Source organism: Anas acuta, chromosome 3 (assembly GCF_963932015.1).
Source record: "Anas acuta chromosome 3, bAnaAcu1.1, whole genome shotgun sequence".
Taxonomy (NCBI): Eukaryota; Metazoa; Chordata; class Aves; order Anseriformes; family Anatidae; genus Anas; species Anas acuta.
Window position 1 is genome coordinate 46,922,233 of NC_088981.1, and position 19,956 is coordinate 46,942,188.

Here is a 19,956-nt window from a genome sequence, read left to right on the forward strand (position 1 = left end):
GCTAATGAACACACCCAAGCAGCAAGGGTCACTGCTGGCTTGGGCCTGCCTACTCCTCAGCAGTAAGGAAAGGCGTCGTCAAACCAGTAAATCTATCCAGGGCATGGAAGGAACAACACCCAAAAGCATGTGTGTTAACCCAGCAAAATTAAAGCTGAAGCAAAGACTTGTTAAGAAGTGGCTGGAGGAACAGCTGGCAGGAATTTCCCCCTGCCTTGCAGCCAGCTGTTCAGTGGGACCAGCGGAGGCGGTGCGCTCAGACAAAAAGCTGCTCGGACACAGAGGAAATGACATGGCCGTCAGGAGGTTCACTTCCCCTGCACACAGGCAGTCTGGTTTCCATAAAAAAAACTTTGCTAAAGAAAATGTTGCAAATACAGCAAAAGCAGCAACCGTTTTTTTTTTTTTTTTTTTCTGTGCTAGCTCAGCAAAAGAAAAGGGGGGAAAAAAGGTGGGGGGGATTTGTTTTTCCTCCCTCCTCAGCTAGCGTCACCTGCATTGGTGCAACAAGAGCGTGGTGTTGGCCTGGCAGGCAGTGCCTGCCCGCTGCAGCAAAGGCCAGACCTCAGCAGCCGCGGCTCAGTCGCCAGCCGGAGCTGGGACCAGCCTGGGAGCTTGTGTCTGTGCTCTCACTGCGCTTTAGGGAAACGAAATTCTGACTCCCAAAAATAAAAACTAAAAAGGAGAAATGAATCTGGCCAGCTTTACAATGATTTAGTTTTCTGCTGGTCTGTGGGATGTTTCAAACACCAGCTCAGCTGCCCTTTGAAAAGAAAACAGGAGCTGGGGCGAAATGGTGCTTCAGCAGGCTGGGTTTGCCTGACGGGTACCAGTTGGACACAAACACCTCCAAGAGCCTCAGACTCGAATGCAATCCCTGTATTTGTAAGCTTCTTCTTTCCTCGACACCTTCCAGCCCTAGACTAACAATTAATTTTAAAATATTATGCCCCTAATCCCATCACCATTGTGTACAGTCACCAGATCACCAGACGAGACAGATCCTCGCGGGAAAACCCCTGTCCCTGCATTGTCAGTAATGAAGGGAAATTATTTCATGCCTCACAATGCCCTTGAGGGAAGTCACACCAATTAACATAGCTGGTCTTTTCTTATTACATGATTTAAATTAATGAGGAAAAAAAAAAAAAGGAAAAAAGAAAAAGGAAATGGTATGGAGTGGTATTTTGCAATGCATTTTGATCAATAAATTGAGATTCATTTTAATATATTAGCAGATCCCAGCCCCTCAGAGATAAAAATAGTCTCAACAAGGAATGCAGGTTCTTTTTGTCCACGTAAGTCCATCAAGACTGAACCCTATTTCAAAATGAGGTATGTATAACATTTAAAGGTAGGACTGCCCTTCTGTTTACACCTGACATGTTACTTCCAGATTTCACTGTGGCTAAAGTCTCCTACAAGAGAAGTCCACGTCTGCAGATGGAAGCACAAGGCCACGAATGTAAATGGCTACAGTGCAAAGAAAAGTTTAACACTTGTGTGTTAGCGTAACAAGTGTTATGCTGCAGCTCTAACATACCTTTATTTCTCTCTATCTACACACAAACATGCAAAAATAATTGCTTTGATGAGAGGTAAATGCCAGCAGCAGTTAGACTGGAAGTTAGGATCCCTTATTGGCCTTATTCGAGGCCAATAGTAAAGATTTTGACATATTTTGGGGTCTCGATTCATGAAAACATGCATGAGGATTACTGACATGACAGCTGACATCTCATGGTTTCCTTTTTGCACCTTGGCCTATAAGTCATTTGCAGTAAGTATCTACCTCAGTTCCCCTTTTAAGCCCCGGGTCCTCCAACATCACCAATCATTTGCATTTTCTAACCAGGAAAACTAAGCATGTTCTTTATCTAGGACATAATTACCTTTTATCTGAGAAAGATATCAGTTGAATTGACATAATTGACTTCAGTGAGCTCACATGTACATTCTCTTCCAATTTCTCCGAGCACCTGAGCAGCAGGAGTGGCACCTGGGCCAGGCGGGATGGTCTCGCCAGGCCACAGCCTCCTCAGCTCTCATCCTCCCCGTGGACCAATTACGGCAGATACAAATTAGGATATCTTTCCTCGGGAGTAGTCCAAAAAGCCTAATCCGAGAAGGCATTACACAGGAGAGCTGCGGGCTGAAATACCTTCAGGAAGAGAGTGATGTTTGGACTCAATTTTCCCCCATCTCGGCAGCACGCTCTAATTGCCCTCATAATGGGCGGTGGTGAGAAGTCTTCCGAAGGGAGTGCTACAGCCAGCTCCACTCTCACTGCCCAGGACACCACGTAGGATCAGGCACGGAGCCTGTCGTGTCACCATTTACCGGGTCCCTCGGAGGGGCTGGGCCAGAGCCAGGCCCTCTTATCAGCTCTTCTCAGAGGCTGACCACCTGCTGAGCATGAAGGGAGCTTTGCGCCCCGTTCCTGGGTAGCTGTGCCTCCTTGTGCATTGTAAATGCGTGCGTTAAGGCTATGAACTCCATCAAAGTATGTAAGAACGAGATGTTGCGATGTTCACACCTACTTTTTTCACTCTCTGAACCTTAAAATCGGGGCACAAATAGGAACTCAGCATTACCTCCTCAGGTATTTTTCTAATGCTGACTTGCCCCAGTTACCTCCATAAGGCACCTTCACCTTCACTTGCTTTTTCCCAGCTTCACATTTTTTCAGGTTAAATTTCATACACTGGTGCAAATATCCTCCCTTTCCAAAAGCCTTCCTCCTCTTTGCTGTCGGTTGTACTTCTTTCTTTGATGTCCTCGCTTCCCTGTGCTCCTTCTTCCCAGTGACAGCTGTGCACTGCCAAGAGAGCTCACTACAGCAGCACGTCACTCCGTTACCCATCCCTATCCTAAACAATCTCCCTGTGTTTTTTTTTTTTTTTATCACCACCTGGCTTCTGTAATCAAGCCAGGCATTTACAGACTCGATCCCATACCTCTCATTTTACACAGTAATGTCTCATCATGCACTGAATCTCTGTACTTTTGAAATCTGAGAATGCTAAAATTGTTTTATTTTTTTCCTCTTTTTTTTTTTTTTTAATGAAGTAAAACAATTGGTTTCCAATGATAACTGTCTTTCTGGTATGGCTAATCAGCTGTCTCATGTGCTCTGCAGAGCTCACAGACACTTCTTTGCTATTATTCCCCTTCAGCAGCTCAGGATACCGTGATGCCTCCTCTTAATTTCCCAAGTACCTCTCACATAGCCAGCTGAAGTTTCCCTGCTGATTTCATTCCTTTGGCATCTATTTTTAGAAATGAATTTGGGGGTTGAGCAACCCTCTTTTTGAATAATTCTTTATTTTGGTGTGTTTAGCCAAATGCTCGATTCCCAGGTAGCCTTTACAGCTAATGCTTGTTTATTTACTACGACAGACATTCCACCTCTCCCTGCTGAACACTGAGGCATGGGCAGTAATTCACTTCCCCAGCAATAGCCCCTTTTAGTCAAGGTAGCCTCCTCTTGCTCAGGAAGGTGATGGCTGTCTCCCTGAGTGACCTTTGGCTTCCTATACACCAAATTTATAAAATCTTTTATTGTGTTCACATCTTTTCCCATCTTCTTTTCCTCACTCATTTTTTGGATCATTTTCTTGCATTCTTCTTTCACAACAGGCTCTTGTACCAATTCCTGCAGTGCTGACCCTGCTGATTTATAGGTCTCATATTCTTCTCTCTTTATTGCTCTTCGTATTTCCCTGGTCATCCACAGTGGTCATTTCTAGTCCAAATAGATTTATTTCTCAATGGTATACAGATTTCTTGAACTCTGTGGACTATACCTTAGAGTATTTCCCCTCCTTGCTGTCTTTTACTATGTTAAGCACACATCTGCCTCCCTCTGTGTTTTCTGTGAGTTAAAATTTTTCCATTTCCAGTTCTGGTGAGTCTCAAGCTCATGATTTGAGAACATATTAAATTTTGGACTGCATTTTCATACCCTACTCTGTTATCCCTTCTGCATGATGCATCGCCTATCTGGGCAGATGCCAAGTGCCACAGTGCAAGCCCACAGCTTTAGTTATATATTCATAATCTTTGCTGTAGTTCCCATATAGCATGTGAGTGTTTCCTAGACATGAATGAGCTTGTTTTTGCACTACCCTGTGAGCAAATAAAGTGTTATTATTTGCATTTTATGGAGAGGGAAACCAAGGGAGGAAAGTAAGATCCGCATTTGTAAAGTCACTTAAGTGCCTAGCTGCAATTCAGCTAAAAACAAAAAATGTTTTCTGGTTCTTTGTTTGTTTTAAATTCATTCCTTTTTTTATTTTTTCTTCTTTTTTTTTTTTTTTTTTTTTTTTTTCCCTTCTTCTTCTCAGAAGCCTGGCTGCTTTCTTCTAAGAAGCTTCCCATTTCCTAGCCCCCTTGTCCCACATGTGGATCCTCCATCCAACAGCACCATTTGCTCACTCCTCATTCCCACATAATTTCCTCCCATCCTCCCCTTTGCTCTTGCACAGAGTCTTAATTTATATGTACTTAATTAAGGTGGCTGACGGCTGGGCCAGCCTGCAGCCAGCATCACCCCCTGCAAGGCAGCCTCTACTGGCAGCAGGTGTTTTCCACCCTTCTTGTTTTTTCACATCACCCAAAGGATGGTGGACACGGACATGGACGTGACCTGTTTGCTTTGTAGTGGTTTACAGTATTTAATTCCTCAGTGGCTGGAATTTGCTTCCTACACAGAAGCTAAAACTGAGAAGATGAACTCCCTACAGCCACAGTCCCCAAGTGGATGTTGGGGGCAACTGCTCTTGTAAGCCCTGAAGTCCCCAGCTCCCTGTTTCATTGCCAGCTAATCCTGGAAGAAGATAAGCAGATCCTAGTACTCCCACTGCTCCAAGCCCACAGAGACATTTCTGGCCAGAGGCAGACACAAAACCCCTGCTGGTGCTGAGATGTTTGGTTACAACACCAAGGCCCCCCCATGCCAGAACCCTCACTCTCTTGCCCAGTCCCTGGGCATGGATGCTCTCCACAAGAACAACCCCAAAGGGAAGCCCTCAGAAGCCACTTCTGCAGGTGCCACCCATGGGTGACAAAAACCCCTACATCGGGGACAGCCTGATCCTGATGGCTTTCTCTTCCAGAGCTCCATGAGGGGTTTATTTGACAATGAAGACGTGCAATAGGAGCACTCCAGACTGAATTTCTCACAATCTTTGCTGTTAAAGCTTTTCCACACCTTATGATTTCGGCATGCATTTGACCAGGAACCTGGAAACCATGACGTGCAGTCCCTTTTTAGTTAGAGAAGCTCAGTCCCAATAGCAAATGGAGTCCAGAAGTTTACCCCATCCTAATAATGGGACATCCCACGTGCATGGCTGATGCACTGTGTCCATCCCCAACCCCAACCACGTCTCCCAGCCCAGAAGGAATCTCCTCGGGCTGTGGGATTTTTCCTGATGTCTATCAGGCTTACTGGCACTAGTGATATATGGGTGTCACCTACAGATGCTCTCGGGGCCACACAGAAATATGGATGTGCTCAGGCTAAGGGAGGCCCAGGACACAGGAGAGACAGCAATGTTCAGTCCAAAGACAGAGGGATGCAGGTAAAGGGGCAGAAACAGGGAGAGCAGCAGCAGCAAGGCAGCCTGCAGTGGTGCCACTGCCATGCCTTCAGCTGCATCCCCAGCTGGCTGCAGATGACCCTATGTTATCAGGCACTCTGCAATCAGGCGGTGCCGGGCAGTTTATGGCACCGGAGGGTTTGCTCTTACACTACGATGCTAACATTTTGAACAGTCAGGGACTCGCCACAATAAAGTAAAGCTGAGCACTCCGGTCCTGCTTAACAAGCCAGCTAATGCACTACTGAAATCAATGGCACATTTGAACACTAAGAGTTGCCCTGGAGGTTTTTAAAGCATCCTGCCTGTGTTTTTCGTTTTGGGAGCACAAGTGCTCCTTCCAGGAGGTCTGTGGGAAAGGCACCAAAGTGCAAAGGAAAGGACATAAATTGTTTGGTTACACATGCCAGAAAACAGCTGCCAGTGAGTCCCTTCATCCTTCCCTGCCTCAGTTTCTTCAGCTTACAGCCAGCCAGCCAGAAAACCAGGACTGGTCATCTGCAGTGCTTGAGCCCTCTGTGACTCCTGGGTGAATGGAAATGCAGTATTAAAGGTTACAGAGAATTATTCTAAAGTGGGCTCAAGGGAAGTTTGTTTACACAATGAAAAACGATAGCTATAACATACATCATCAATGTTTAAGCAAGAGCATCTGTCACAACCTAGATGCGGACTTCTAAGAGAGGCAAGAAAGAGAAAACGGGAAATGCACAATCACGGACAGAAAAGGACAATGGAGAAATAATGACAAATCAAATATAGCAACTTTTCTCTCTCTCAAATGACATTTCCCATCAGCTAGCTTATGTCAAAGGGAAAAATAAAAAATCTCCCATGACTTTTATCTATTAGATTTTGCTCTGAATGCCTGCCACGCTCTGGAGCTGTGGCTGCAGGAAGGCCCAGCTCTGCCACTCTCAGCTAATAGGTTTGATTGCTCTCTCTGAAATTATACTCACAGATACTGACCTGCAAGTCAGCCTGACACTCAGCCTTGCACCGGGAAGGAAGGCCCCCAAGCAGGGAGGCACGTGAGTGACTGGTGCAGCCTGGCTGCCTGCAGCCGAGCTCTGCTGCTGCATCTCCACTTGCAGAAGTTAAGTTGTCGACGGTGAGATAAGTCATTGCAATCCACAAAGTGCTGGTGTTTAGTACACAGTATTTATATTTTATGAATGTTAACAAGCAAGAAGCCCTGCACAACTGAGCAGTTACGAGCTCAGAAGGCTTTGTGAGATATTTTCTCTAAGGGCTCATTAATGTGGTCTTTTAATGGAGTACTTGCATATCTGAATCTTTAACTGTAGCTATAAATAGGGTTTATAAGCACTTGACAGTGTGTGGCAAAGCTGTGTTAGCAGTGCTTGCTTTTTCTTTTTTTGCAAGTTGCACTGGCAAAGGATATTTAAGACGTGGAATTTAAATGTTTGCTAAAATGCAAACACGTATACATCCTAATGATGCTGCACTCTGAATACCGTTTTCACTGGGTGTAGTGCATTTGGCATGTTTCCTCAATTAACCGAGCATCACAACACCACAACAAAACAGCTAGCATTCCCATGCTATTCAAGGGAAAATTAGGGCATAAAGAGGTCAAGCTACAGCCCAAATGTTCCACAGCAAGTCAATAGCAGAGCAGGGGTGGGAACCAACAAGCTCTAATTACCTGCCCTAATCATTAAACCGTAGAGACACAGTCTGCTTGTATTTTCCCTGGTGCTGAAGCAGTCATGTCCAGTGTGTAAACCTTCTCACTTTGCACTGAGCAGTGCAGCTGATGGCTGGATTTTCCCTTCAACCCCAGGTTCCCCTCACCCTGTGAGATGTCCACGCTGTGCTGACCAGGCGGCTTTTTTCCCCCTCTTGATGGTCTGTGGCAACATTTTCAGCTCACCAGCCAACAGGATGCAACCTTAAATAAACTTTTGCCAGCCCCAGCAAGGAACCAGCAGCTTCATGTACTACATAGGAGTGCTGTTTAATGAAATAGTAAAAGCTGCAGGAGGAGCACAGCCTTCCATAAATCACCGTATTGTATCATCCACCAGATTGCAGTTTCTATGTGCTGCAGAACATGTGACAGCTCTCTCATTGCCTGCCCCTGGGGGTACCCACGGACACCCCAGCAGCACTTTGGTGCCCCGTGAAGACATCACTGCACGTCAAGAGTGACAAATCTGACGGGCTCATTGACCAGACGCCAGTGACTTGCAGCTACTACCACAGCCTGAGGAGTCTGTGAGGTGTAAATAGACCTTTCTTGATTCTTCATTTTTTTTTTTTTTTTTAAGGGACCTCTAAATTATTTCATTTTTTCCCTGTTTAAAGGCACCCTGGAAGGTTCGATAGCCTCAGGAGAGGAACACAGAGACGCATGGCGACCTTCCTCTGACTTTCCACTGTACTTTGCCTACACAATAGATGGATTGGCATACCTCTCCAGTAACACAACGGGGACTGCGGCCCAGGTGTGTCCTATAGGCTATCTGCCTATATATAGCATATCTGCCCAGCCAGATGTCAATGTGCTCAGGACCCCTGCTCCAGCAAATGTACATACAAGGCCCCTTTAAGATGACTGCAGGGAATGTGTTGTCCTCTCTGGCTGATATCTATTATAGGTCATTATTTGGATTTTACGCTAGTAATTCTGAGTGCTTCCATTTTTGGTTCCTCTCTGATGTGACTGCAATCGAGTTTTCCGCATGCATACATCCTGAATTTATTTTAACTGTGCTCAATGTTTGGAAGGTAAGTGAGGATGCTATTAGCTACCAGTCTGCGTCTATGAATGATCACTTATTACTTTCTCAGTGGTTTGGTTCAGACGTGTGAAAGAATATGTTAGCCTGTAATGAGACTATCATGGGCTGAGTTGTTTGAGGGAGCCTGTTGTCAAATGGTTACTTTTATCTAGAAGGGGAAAGAAAAAATCAACCAGAATAATTTATAGCTTTAAAATGCTGATTTTTTTGTGAGCATGTATTAGATGTTTTAACACCATTAAACTATTGTAAACCAAAACATGATTAAATATTTAAGCAGTATTCTCTCTTTCCTATGCAAGAATAAGTATCTATTTGTCTTGTATCATGATTTTTATGGACTTAATGTTTTTCAGCACTGTGCTGTCCTAGAGCACGAGCACAGGCTCGCTGTCTCCTGGAGGAGCAGCTCCCCTGAGCAGGAGATCATGCAGCCACATCCCCCTGTTAGAGCAGAGAAAGCACAGGAGGAGTTTTGCCTCCCTCCTGGGCCCACCTACCACAGACATAAGCACTTTCCTTTGCTCCTTTGTTAATTTGCATTTTCCTCCCACTTCCCCACCACCAACCTCCCTTGCCTCGACCCTCTCCCCATTGCAGCTCTTCTCCCACTGTACGCTGCTGGTCTCTTCCTTCTTCTCCCAGAACATTTCCTCCTTTTCTCACTAGCTTTTTTTCACCTTCCTCTTACAGAGCACGACCTCTCTGTCCTTCTGCCCTTTGATGTCGAGTGCTTCCTCCTGCACTCGTGTATCGCCTCTGCAGCTCTTACCTGCAGGCCTCCATTTCGGAGGCACTCAGCTCCACGTTTCCTGCTCCATCTTGGTGCTTCCAAGAAGGTGCTGGTGCAAGCTGAGCACCACAGGGAGAAGAGGAGGAGACTGCCCATGGCTGGGTGGCCGCATCCAAGCGGCACATGCCAGGAGAGCACTTTGTTCCACTGGTCTCTCAACATCCTGGCAGAAGACTGCTCACTGAGAAATAACTCGCTGGGAGATCTTAGCCCAGCTGTGGGTCAGCTCAGCTCTGTCCCCTAGGAACAGCTCCTGGGGGCCAGCCCAGGCCTGTGCCTTGACGCTGTTTCATTTCCTAACACAGTGGCAGCCCTTGCCTGGTTTGTGGCCTGCAGGGCATGGGGCAAGCCAGCGGCAGGAGAGCACAGGGCCTGCAAGCAGAGACCAACCCTGCTCCCAGCCCAGCAGCAAAGCCTGTGAGCACGCAGTTTCAGGTCCTTGTATGGGATTTCTGATCTGGGTTTTCAGCTGCTGTTCTTCTTCAAGAGAAGCTGCTCTTCCACCGGGGCTCAGTCAGACACAGGGGCTGCTGGGGCTCCTCGCCCTGCTCCTGGGCAGCTGCCGCATCCCCTCACTGCGCCCCCCTGCCAATGCTCCTGCTGCCACAGATGTGAGTTTACACAGCTCGTCTAACGGGCAAGGTATTTTCAGCTGTAATTTATCTTTTTTTTTTTTTTTTAATTCTTCCCATTTAATTTCTCATATTTGATTTGGGCTTTACAGGGGAAAAAGAGTAAAACATAAAGATACAGTTTAATGTTCCCCTTTAAAATTCAAGTTAAAGGGTTATTACCTATTTCTGTACCAGCAGCTGCTAACATAAGCTTTGCTTTTCCTCCCCCCTGCTAATTTAATTCCGTTACCAAATCCCACATTCACCTGTGACCCTGAGCAGTTATTATTTCCCTCCTCCCTGCAGACAGGGCACCGGGGTGCACTTGGCATTGCTCACTTCAGGCGAGGGGCTCTCCGGGTGCTGGCTGGGAGGTGGGCTGACACCTGTGTCAGCAGCCCCAGCCCCTTATTACCCCTGCATATATGTGTCTATGGCAGTGTTTCTTTTTTTTTTTTCCTTCCCACTTTTATTGGGACCTTACTGGAGTAAGTGCAGTAAAGTTCACAGTAAAAATGAAATGTTGCTCACAGCAAATTTCATGATTCTTATATTGGATAACAGCGGCGGTTTTGTATAAATTCCTAAATAAACAGATCATATCACTGATTTTTAACCTTGGCTGGTCTTTAAAGCTAAGTGTATACTACTTCTGTATCAAATCACCAAGTGATGTAAGATACGGAGCTCTCCAGCCTCCTGACATTTTCTGTAGAAAGTCATTTAGATACAAAAAGGCAAGTGAAGAACCAGGGTGGGAGATATCCTGGGACATACTCATTCAAGTAAAATGGATTAGAAGACCACCACACAGCACTGAGATGAAGATATAGCTAAAACGCAAATACGGTCCATCTAAAGCATTGCTAGAGGTAGAAAAATAAATTACCCAGGGGTAAAAAAAGAAAAAATGCCACAAGAATGTATGTGTAAGACATAGCCAGGGGCCAGTTCCTGCTCTCCTTTTTCATATGAGCAGTGCCTTTGACTTCATTGAGCCCAGCAGCCACATCTGGCTCTGCCTGAGCTGAACCGAAACCAGGGCAGTCACGCGGTGCCGCTTCCTCGTTTCACTCTCGTGGGGAGCAGGCGCTGAGGAGGAGGCTGGGCACCGGGGCAACATCAGCAGCCACTGGGCGAGAGGCTGGGATTCATCCTCTGTGCTCACACACGTCTTACGTAGGGCTCCAATTTTCCCAGCCAGAAGCAGGAGCAGCAACACAGGGCTGCAGCTGGCCGACCCCATGCTGCCCACTGTGCTCCACCTCATCCACCGAGGAGCGAAGGGTCTGAGGGAATGGCATGGAGCTGCATCAAGGGAGGTTTGGGCTGGGGGTTGGGAAAAGGTTCTTCACCCAGAGGGTGGTCAGGCACTGGGACAGGCTCCCCAGGGCAGTGCTCACAGCACTGAGCCTGCTGGAGTTCAAGAAGCATTTGGGCAATGCTCTCAGACACAGGGTCTGGTGTTTGAGGGTTCCTGTGTGGAGCGAGGAGGTGGACCAAATGATCCTTGTGGGTCCCTTCCAGCTGGGGATATTTGATAAAGGACCAAGTGGGCTGTTGCAGGGAGTGGAAGCAAGTGGTCACAGCTCTCACCCAGCCCTTTTCCAGGCAAGCGGTGTCCTGGCAGGCCCTGTACTCCCATGGCTGGACCAGGCACCTCCAGCCCTGGCCCGTGCCCCATCCGTGCTGCCAGGCCTTCCCGTACACGCAGCTCAGGCTGAGGGCCACGGCAGCACGGGAGGGTGGGAAGGAGACAGACATCACGGGATGTCACAGGCAAAGCAAATGAAACTGCACCACTTAACACAAGGAAAACACGGAAATTTTCACGAGAAACTTGAAACCAAGAACTGGAAATTAAAAACTACTGTTTGTACAAGTGCCTGCTATTGATCACATTGTACAGAGCAGCCGTGAGCGAGGGTTGTGGGGAAACAAAGCATACGCTCAGCACACCATCCATCTCTACTCCCCAAATATAATTATAACAGTATGGGAGACATGAAAAAGCAGTGCAACACCACGCTCTGCAAATAAAAAGCTGGAAATACTTGTGGGTGCGAAAGGAAACTGGTGAGCAGAGGCAATGCAAACATCTTCTTGGGGAGCTGAAAAATGCTCTAGGAATAAAAGCTTAAAAAAAAAAAAAAAAGAAAGAAAACAACAGAGAACAGAGGAATACTATTTTTCTTTCTTTAAGGAGAAAAACAACCATTAAAGTATGTATGAAGGAACACTGCAGGGTTTGCAACTGCCCAATTTTCCTACAGCACGTGGCACCAAATTGTCTTATAATTAAAAGCTGCTATAGTACAGACCACAAAAAAACAATCATGTACTATGCCAGTGGCAAAATTATTGATAGAAAAGGGTCCTACTGAGTTTATTTTGGTCCTGTTACTGTCATCACTGACTTTAAGTAGTAGAATCCATCCCTTAAGGAAAGCCAGAGCATAGTAAGACAGAGGTTTGTTGTTTGTTTTGTTTTTTATTTACGCATAGCGTTGTAGGATTTAAAAGCAAAGAGTCAGAATTTAGTAGCTTAAATTTCTTTTCTGTGATGAAGATTTGTTTTTTCCTTCTACTGATAAGGGAGAAACCTTATTAATGAGACCTCAGTGGTAGTTACACTGTTACTGCTGCACTGGAAGAGATGTACACATTTTTTTCCCAAGGAGGGTTTAACTGCTTTGTAGACCCATAAAGATATTTCACAGAGAAAGCTTTATTCAATTGGAGCTCTTAAACCTCCTTTGTGAAATGTTGTGGTATTTCGTGAGATATGTGGCCTTTGCTACGCACGTGATGCTGGTAGGTTTCTAGGCATGCAAGTTCAAGAGCTTTATTTTCCAGATATTTTTCAATCAATTAAGCTTGATGGTAATGCTGTATGCACTGTAGAAAGGAAGAAAAATAAAAATAGCGGCTGACTGTCTCCGTCTCCTGCAGAACTAGCCTGATTTGCTGCTGTTGTCTTTGCCTCGCTGCCGGCAGCGCGGCTCCGATGCTGGTTTTGGCGGTTTGCAGGTTTGTGGCCCTGGAATGTTTCTGGTGGGTTTTTGGCTTCCTCAGAAACATTCCTGTGATGTGGGGGATTCCTATCAAAACGATCATCACCCTCACAGCACCAATTGCTTCCCTGCTTTTGCATACAGCCTACTGCTGAGCTACAGAAAACACAGCTCTGTGTCTACAGGGTTCTTCATGGAGGTTTTTTCCTTAATGTTGCATTTCTGCACGCTTGTACAGCCAGCCCCTATGGGGGAGCAAACAAAAGGCCTTTTAGAGGCAATCTTTCAGAATGCTCCTATTGTGCCCTTAATTGCATCAAAGTACACGTGGGCTCAGCTGTATGCGGACATAGTTTTAGCTGTAGGTTGATTTTAAGCAAGCCACACATTTTATACCAAAGCAATGCATAAAAGCAGGCACAAGAAAAAAGCTTTAATTTAGTCACATTACTCCAGTAAGTAAGAATGCATAGCAAGCAATAATTGGATGCAAGAAGTTTAGAGCAGATGTTCCCTTTACTTTGATTCTTGAGGCAGTGTAGTTGCAATTTCTTTCTTTGTAGGAGACATAAATGATTCAGTGTTAATAAAAAAAGTTTCAGGCATAGAGTTCTTCAAGAGCACAACCAAGGAATAAAACATCCAACCAACCAAAACGGGAGGCCGCAGCAGGCAGGTTTGGGCAGGGGAGGGATCAAGGAAAAGACAACTGTAGAAAAGGGGCTCCCCCCAATAGCAGCTGCGTCGGTGTCTTCTTCCACACCTTGAAAATCCCATGGGGGAGGCCCCAGGCTACCCCACTTTGCAGCACTGGGGTCCCTACATGGCTCTTCACATCAACAGAAAATCCCACAACATTTCAGCCTCACAAAATTCCCTGGATGGACAAATGGTGGCCCAGAGAAGACAGGTTTAGGCTGCGCAGCTACAGGGCCACAAGAAGCTGGAGAAACGCAGCCTTACATCCCATGCACCAGAGAAGAGCTCCCTGCCATTTGCTTTCTCTCCTGCCCCCACCCTCACAGCAGCACAGCTATTTTTCTCCCAGTGCACTGCAGCATTACACAAGGGGAGAAAGGAGGAAGATTTATTGCAGAAATGTTTTGCCTCAGCTACCACCAAGGGAGTGCTCTGGGATGAAGCAGATGCAACTTCCCCAAAATTCACATTTTCCCAAAATGTAAACTGTAAAGCAAAAGCTTTTGCTGGAATAACCATTCCCCGATGGCTCCATCATCAGCTGCCCCTCTGCCCGCTCCGCTCACACAGCTTCTCTATCAGCACCCTAGGGACACAGGAGGAGCAGGAAGCGTGAGCTCTCACAAATGAAGTAATGTCACTAATGCACAAAAGAGAGATGGCAAGATGCAAGGAGACCACTCGCCACTTCCAGATCTGGAGCTAGGCAAGTAGCGTTGCTTTTAGGCAATTGTTCCATTGGGAAGGGCTTAGAAATTACACCCAGAAAACAGAAATTGGAAGCTGATAGAGCTGGATGGACCACACATTTCAAGCCAGGCCACTCCCATTTAATGCAACAGCGTGCAACAGGAGGTGGCTGCTCTATGGGACATGAGTTTCTTCTGGCCCTTACCCGGGGGGGCTCAGCATCCAACACTATGCTGTACACTTCGGGATAGGGTGTTTTATGGTTACTTCGTAGAGTTTTGGATGATTTTTGAGGAAGTTGTCCATGCTTGTTTTTGATCTCTGCACCTATATATGAAGGCAATATGATTTTATGCAGGGATAGTGAGGTCCCACAGAGGGGACAGAGCTACACTGTTTATGGATGCTAGTAGTGGCAATGCTCACAACTGTGCATGGGCACACTGTATGCCACAAACACCAGTACATTCATCTGCACTCACATTAAATACAGTGCATCAGTTCACCTCTACCAAGTTGTGTATTAGACAGCCACAGAGGTGGAAGAGGTGCAGAAATGAGGCCCCAAACCAGTGCATTCCCACCATGCCACAGAGCAGGCGGAGGCTGGAGGCAGCAGGTTGGCTTGCTCCTGATTCTCTTTTGCCCTCCAGCCTTCGCAGAGCACAAGCTCTGGTTCCCATTTCGCCCCACACCCTGGCCGGCCAGGCCAGGGGACACCACAGTGGCAGCACCTCTCAGGCTCCTGCAGACACAGGCCAGGGCAGCCAGCAGGGCACAGTCCCAAGAACCTCCTGGCCACAGGCACACCACCATGTGCACCCTCCCCTGGGGCAGTGCCAGCTCTTCTGTAGCTTCTGGCCCATGTGGATGGCTGTTCGCAGTCCCTCCCCACAGAGCCAGGCCTGCTCACGCTGCAGCCGGGTGGCCAAGGCCCAGCGCTCCTGCCCTTGGGAGGGGGATGCTCACAGCAGGGACCCCTGGGCCTGCGCAGGCCATATTTGCTGGGCAAGAGCAAGCACAGCCAGGGTTTGCCTGGCACAGATGCTCCCATCCCCTTCCCTTGTGTGCCAGAAGGATCGTGGGGCCGGGGCAGGGAACGTCTCGTCCTGCCAGGGCATGAGCTGTCCTCCCCCGGTCTCCAGGAGGCACAAAGAGACCTCGAGCAGTCTCAGGCAGACAGGCTTTGTACTGAGTTCCTGCAAGCATCGCCGCTTTTATTTAAAGCAGAAAACACAGGATGTTACAGATGAGCGGAGAAATGCCGACCGCCCTGCTGCCTGCAGAGCCCCTCAGACTGGAGAATGTTTTTCTGGAAGTCGGAGGGTCTCCAGACAGGATTAGGAAAGCACACAGTGTCTGCTTCAGCTTTCTTTTCTTCTTTTGGTCCCAGCTTGGCTGCAGCTATGCCTCACCCCCGCGAGGCCTCCTCAGGAGCCCCCACAAGGCGAGTGGCCAGGCTTTGATGCTCTGCCACCAGCGTGGGCTTGGCCAGACCCCAGCAGCCCAGCACAGCCCTGGCAGTGCCAGAGGCAGGGCACTGGAGCCCCCAAATCTTGCACAGCTTCAGGCAGTCAAGCTGCAGCCACCAGCAACTTGGACCACCACTGCTTCATAGCACCCACAAGATGCCAGGCTTCCCAAATATATGACACCTGATAAACAGTTCCCTTACACTGCTTTTGGGAAGAATCTTCCCCCCTCCCCCCCATTCTCTCCCCCTTTTTATCCCTGTGTTGAGGATTAGCAAAGAGAACAGCACAGCTAGATTATTATTTATTTTTTTAAATGTAAGCATGTGCTTTTTATTTTTCCAACTAAAGAACCACCAGCCAGCCTGAAGCACCTAATGTGTTTACCAAGATAAACTGAATCCACCTCAGACACCAACCCAACCAATAACTTATTTATCTGTCCACAGGGTCCTTTCCCAATGTCACTTACCTTGTGGTGGCCAGAGAGATAAAAAGTAACAGGAGAACTCATATTAAGACACAGGCCACTTCTGGTCTACATAGGTTTAATGGAGCTACACTTAATTTATACTCCCTGAAAAACCTGGCTCAGGGTGCATTTTAATTGATTACAATTAGAAACTCATGATTGGCTGCCCATAGTATCGGTGACCACAATGACATGGTCTGGAGGAAAGAGAGGCAGTTACTATTTTGAAACTACAATTCCATTTTTTGAGCACAGCAAAATAGCTCGGCAGTGTATTGAATGACATAATATTACTCATATGCTTAAGCACCTGGGTCCTTGATCTTGTGCTTTATAAAGTGCTCTGAGCTGTGCTGTAATTGCCTATAAATATGCTGCTGATCATGCTTAAAGGGACACTGGCAAGGTTGGCAGGCCTACAGTTTGACTTCGTAAGATGACATCCTAAAATAGTTTTATTTTCAGTCTTCCTAAATTACTGGACTGCACTTTCTGTCAAGCTTCTTTTTATCAGTCCAGCTCCTATGATTAATGACGTTACCCTCTTGAGCATGCAAGTAAAAACACTTAGCTGTAAAACTTTTCCCTTGATGTGAATGGGGCCGACCTCTCTTGCCCTTACAGTTTGCAGTAAGGTCACCCCGTGTTGAAGCAACCTCTTGCGAAAGACATCTTCAAACAGAGAACAGGGCTGTGGGGATCAGGTCTGGGCAAGTCTGGAGCTGCACAAGGTGTCCATTTTCCAGTGTCTAGCGTGTGTTTGTCAGTCATTAGTTTTGTCCTAGCCAAGCTGAAGGGGAGGAGATGCAAAAATTGCAACAAAGAGCCAGGGAATGGAGTTCAAAGTTGGCGATGTGGCTTCAGCTTCACCAGCTCCTCAGCAGTGCTGCAGTGATGCAAAGGGAGGTGGGATGAGGAAGCCACAGGGACGAGAGCCCTGTCCCCTGCTTTCACCCCTGAGAGTGGCTCTGTGGTGGGAGCCCAGTGGGGTGGAAGCTGCAGCTGGCTGCTGAGAGGCTTTTTGATCTTGGGCACAAGTGTGGGGCTGGGCTTTCTCATCAGGACAGAACATAAATAGCTAAGAAATGAAAGGTGACCTGAGATTTTTCATTTTGTGAGAGGCCTGATTTGTTTCAGAGCTGACTAACTCAGCTCCCTTCATGCAGCAGTCCTCCAGCATGCTGCTTACTCATGGTGGAAACGTGTATGTCCCCATAGCCAAACCCACCAGTGCCATTAACGTGGGACCAGGGGATGGTGCCCAGGGCAGGCCGGGGGCTGCTGTTTAAGCAGCGGGAGAAACTGTAGGTGAAGGCTGTGTTGCTGTGCCAGGGTGGATGTGTAGAAGGGCATTTTTGGAAGAGAAGATGTGCTCAGCCTCCCTGCTCTATCCTGCTAGACTCTGCTCTGTGAGTTTCGAAGACGAAGCTGTTGATTTTCCCAAGACACAGGCCTGCAGCCAGGCTTCACATTCCTTTCTGCCAGGGAGGTGAAAGATTTACAGACACCCTGGATGCGAGGCAGCACATTTGCTGTGCTCGTCCATCACAGGTGTGCGTTAGTCACAGGACAGACGCTGCCTGAACTCTAGGGACCGGAGAGAAACCCTGGCAGTGTGTAACAGAAAATTCAGCAGTAACTGAAAAACAAACAGAAAAGGAAGGTCTCTGGAGCCTGGGAAGCAGGCGCACCTGCAGCAGTCACGCTTGAAACTAGGGCTGGGGAGCACTGCTGGCCAGTGGCATCCCTTGGTGCAGCAACTCCTCTTCCTCCTAACTTGTTCTTCAGTTACAGGAAAGAGAAGAAAGTAAAAGAAAAATGTCTCAGGCTGAAGATCCTACGGAGCAGACATAGGCAAGGCTAATGCTAGCCTAATGTCAGACCCAGCACGGCGTTTCAGGGGTCAGGAAGGCACACCCACACCAAGGGAACAGGGAACAGGGCAGCGCAGGAGCTGTGCCTCTCGCACAGGCTGTCCTTGTCATGTGCGCACGCGGAGGCAGGAGAGCACTCGGAGGAAGCTTTATGCTTCTAACAAAAAGAGTGTATTTTGAGTTCTACTAATTACAGAGAAATACTTGAAAGTGCAACTTGGATATATTTTAAGAGCTTCCAGAAACCAGAATAAACACAAAATGAGCCCAAAGTCTGTACTTTTTAAAACCTCGGGCTTTTTAGACAAAGTTCGTATCTCCTGATTTGTTTTGAGCTGACCTGATAATTTTAAATGATTGTCCTTGAGAACTGTAAAACTTGCTTTATTTTTTTCTAGGCTTATTCCACAGAAATGCTTACAAAGCAATAAAGCCAATCATAAAGCTACGATTATGTCAATTCCGTGTTGTGTGTATGCAGGGAGAAACTAGCTGAGAAGGAATTCTAGGGGATTACTGTAACCATAGTTATACTGTTTATACTTACATATACTATAGTAATAACAGAAATGTGACAGCAACTGTTCAGCTACAGAAAACATCCAGCACCCTTTAAAATACACGTATATATTATATGTACCTAGATTAATAGGGACTTTAGGAACTGACATATTATGTACACTCTGTTTTCTGTCTTATTTATTCACGTTCTGTCTGATCATGTTTTTTTTTTTTTTTTTTCCCATCAAAACTGTGGTCATGCCTGATGTTCACTGACAGGAACCCAAGGTCCAGAGCAAGGTAATCACCTGGAAGCTTAGACCACGAGCGTGTAAGGGACATTAATTAATTTTCTGACAGCGGTTTATAATGGACCACATAAATTTTCCCACTATAATTGGTATATACATTCAACAGTTTTATTGTATGTCGGTGCACATTATTCGGCACAGCTGCTAGAGAGACATTGCTGAACTGGTGTTTCTCTTCCATGACAAACACCTATTAAGCAGTCAGCATAAACTCTTCTTGTTACAGCCTCTGACATCACCCTCAGGGCAAGCGGACACAGAACAGCAATTGCTGAATTGCGTATGAAAATTATAGTTTTATTGTCTATACAACTGAAGGTTTAACTCTGATTCCTGCTCGAGTCAGCTCTGTTATAAAGAAGCAATTCTTTCACGGAACAAACAAGCACAGTACACCATTGTAATCAAAGGAACAGGCACTATTTATGTATTGGAAAGACTTGTTCACAATAGTGCTAACACTCTAATGCCCCAGAAGCCACTATTTTAGCAGCTGTAGAGAAAAAAAGCATGACTAACAAGATGCCACACAGAGTCAGACACAGTTTTTTTAGAACACAAATGGAATCATCCCATTTGATACAGATCAGTTTAATATGCACGACTGGTAAGTAGGGATCATGTATTTAATGTTTATATAAGCAGTTTCTCCACCGCAGCGTTCAAAGGCTTCCAGTGTCTCTTGAATCAGATCTCCGATATTTTCACGCTTCTGCTGGCTGTAGTCTATCCCATCTCCTGAATTAACTGATTAATAAAACAAAAAGAAAACCAAATAATTATATTAAATTTGCTGGTACGCTTTGAAATAATGACATAGAAAATTGGAATTGCTCCTCAGTCACTGTCCCTCTATTAGAAATTTTGCTCTGCGACACAAAACAGCTGAATTTGAAAACAGGATGTTTTTGGTTTTTCTGTAAGGCTCTGTCAGGCTCCCCGTTCATATGCCTTCAAAAGCTGCTCATGTATGTGTTGCTTTAGTATCTAAGTAAAAATCCAAAGAAAACACATGCTATTATAAGATATGGATAGACTCTCTGTTACACAGTTAATCTCTTAATACCATTACTACTTTATTTCATAACATTGCTTATTTAGGACAAAATTCTACTGCCAGATGCATAAATGCTTATCTACAAAAC

At 46.4% G+C, this 19,956-nt stretch overlaps 2 protein-coding genes across 4 annotated transcripts in view; one reads left to right on the forward strand and one right to left on the reverse strand.

Annotated features, from left to right (window-relative positions):
* LOC137854020 (uncharacterized) overlaps positions 1 to 9,186 on the forward strand; it is a 34,034-nt gene extending 24,848 nt beyond the window's left edge. For both annotated transcript variants that reach the window (XR_011094912.1, XR_011094895.1), the window contains exons 3-5: positions 7,411 to 7,849; positions 7,935 to 8,074; positions 9,065 to 9,186. The gene's annotated coding sequence lies outside the window, so the exon portion shown is untranslated. The remainder of the gene's footprint in view (positions 1 to 7,410; positions 7,850 to 7,934; positions 8,075 to 9,064) is intronic.
* A 9,181-nt stretch (positions 9,187 to 18,367) lies between these two features.
* PACRG (parkin coregulated) overlaps positions 18,368 to 19,956 on the reverse strand; it is a 217,604-nt gene continuing 216,015 nt past the window's right edge. For both annotated transcript variants that reach the window (XM_068676965.1, XM_068676964.1), the window contains one exon: positions 18,368 to 19,558. In XM_068676965.1, the coding sequence (XP_068533066.1) occupies positions 19,398 to 19,558 (161 nt within the window). In that variant the 3' untranslated portion in view covers positions 18,368 to 19,397. The remainder of the gene's footprint in view (positions 19,559 to 19,956) is intronic.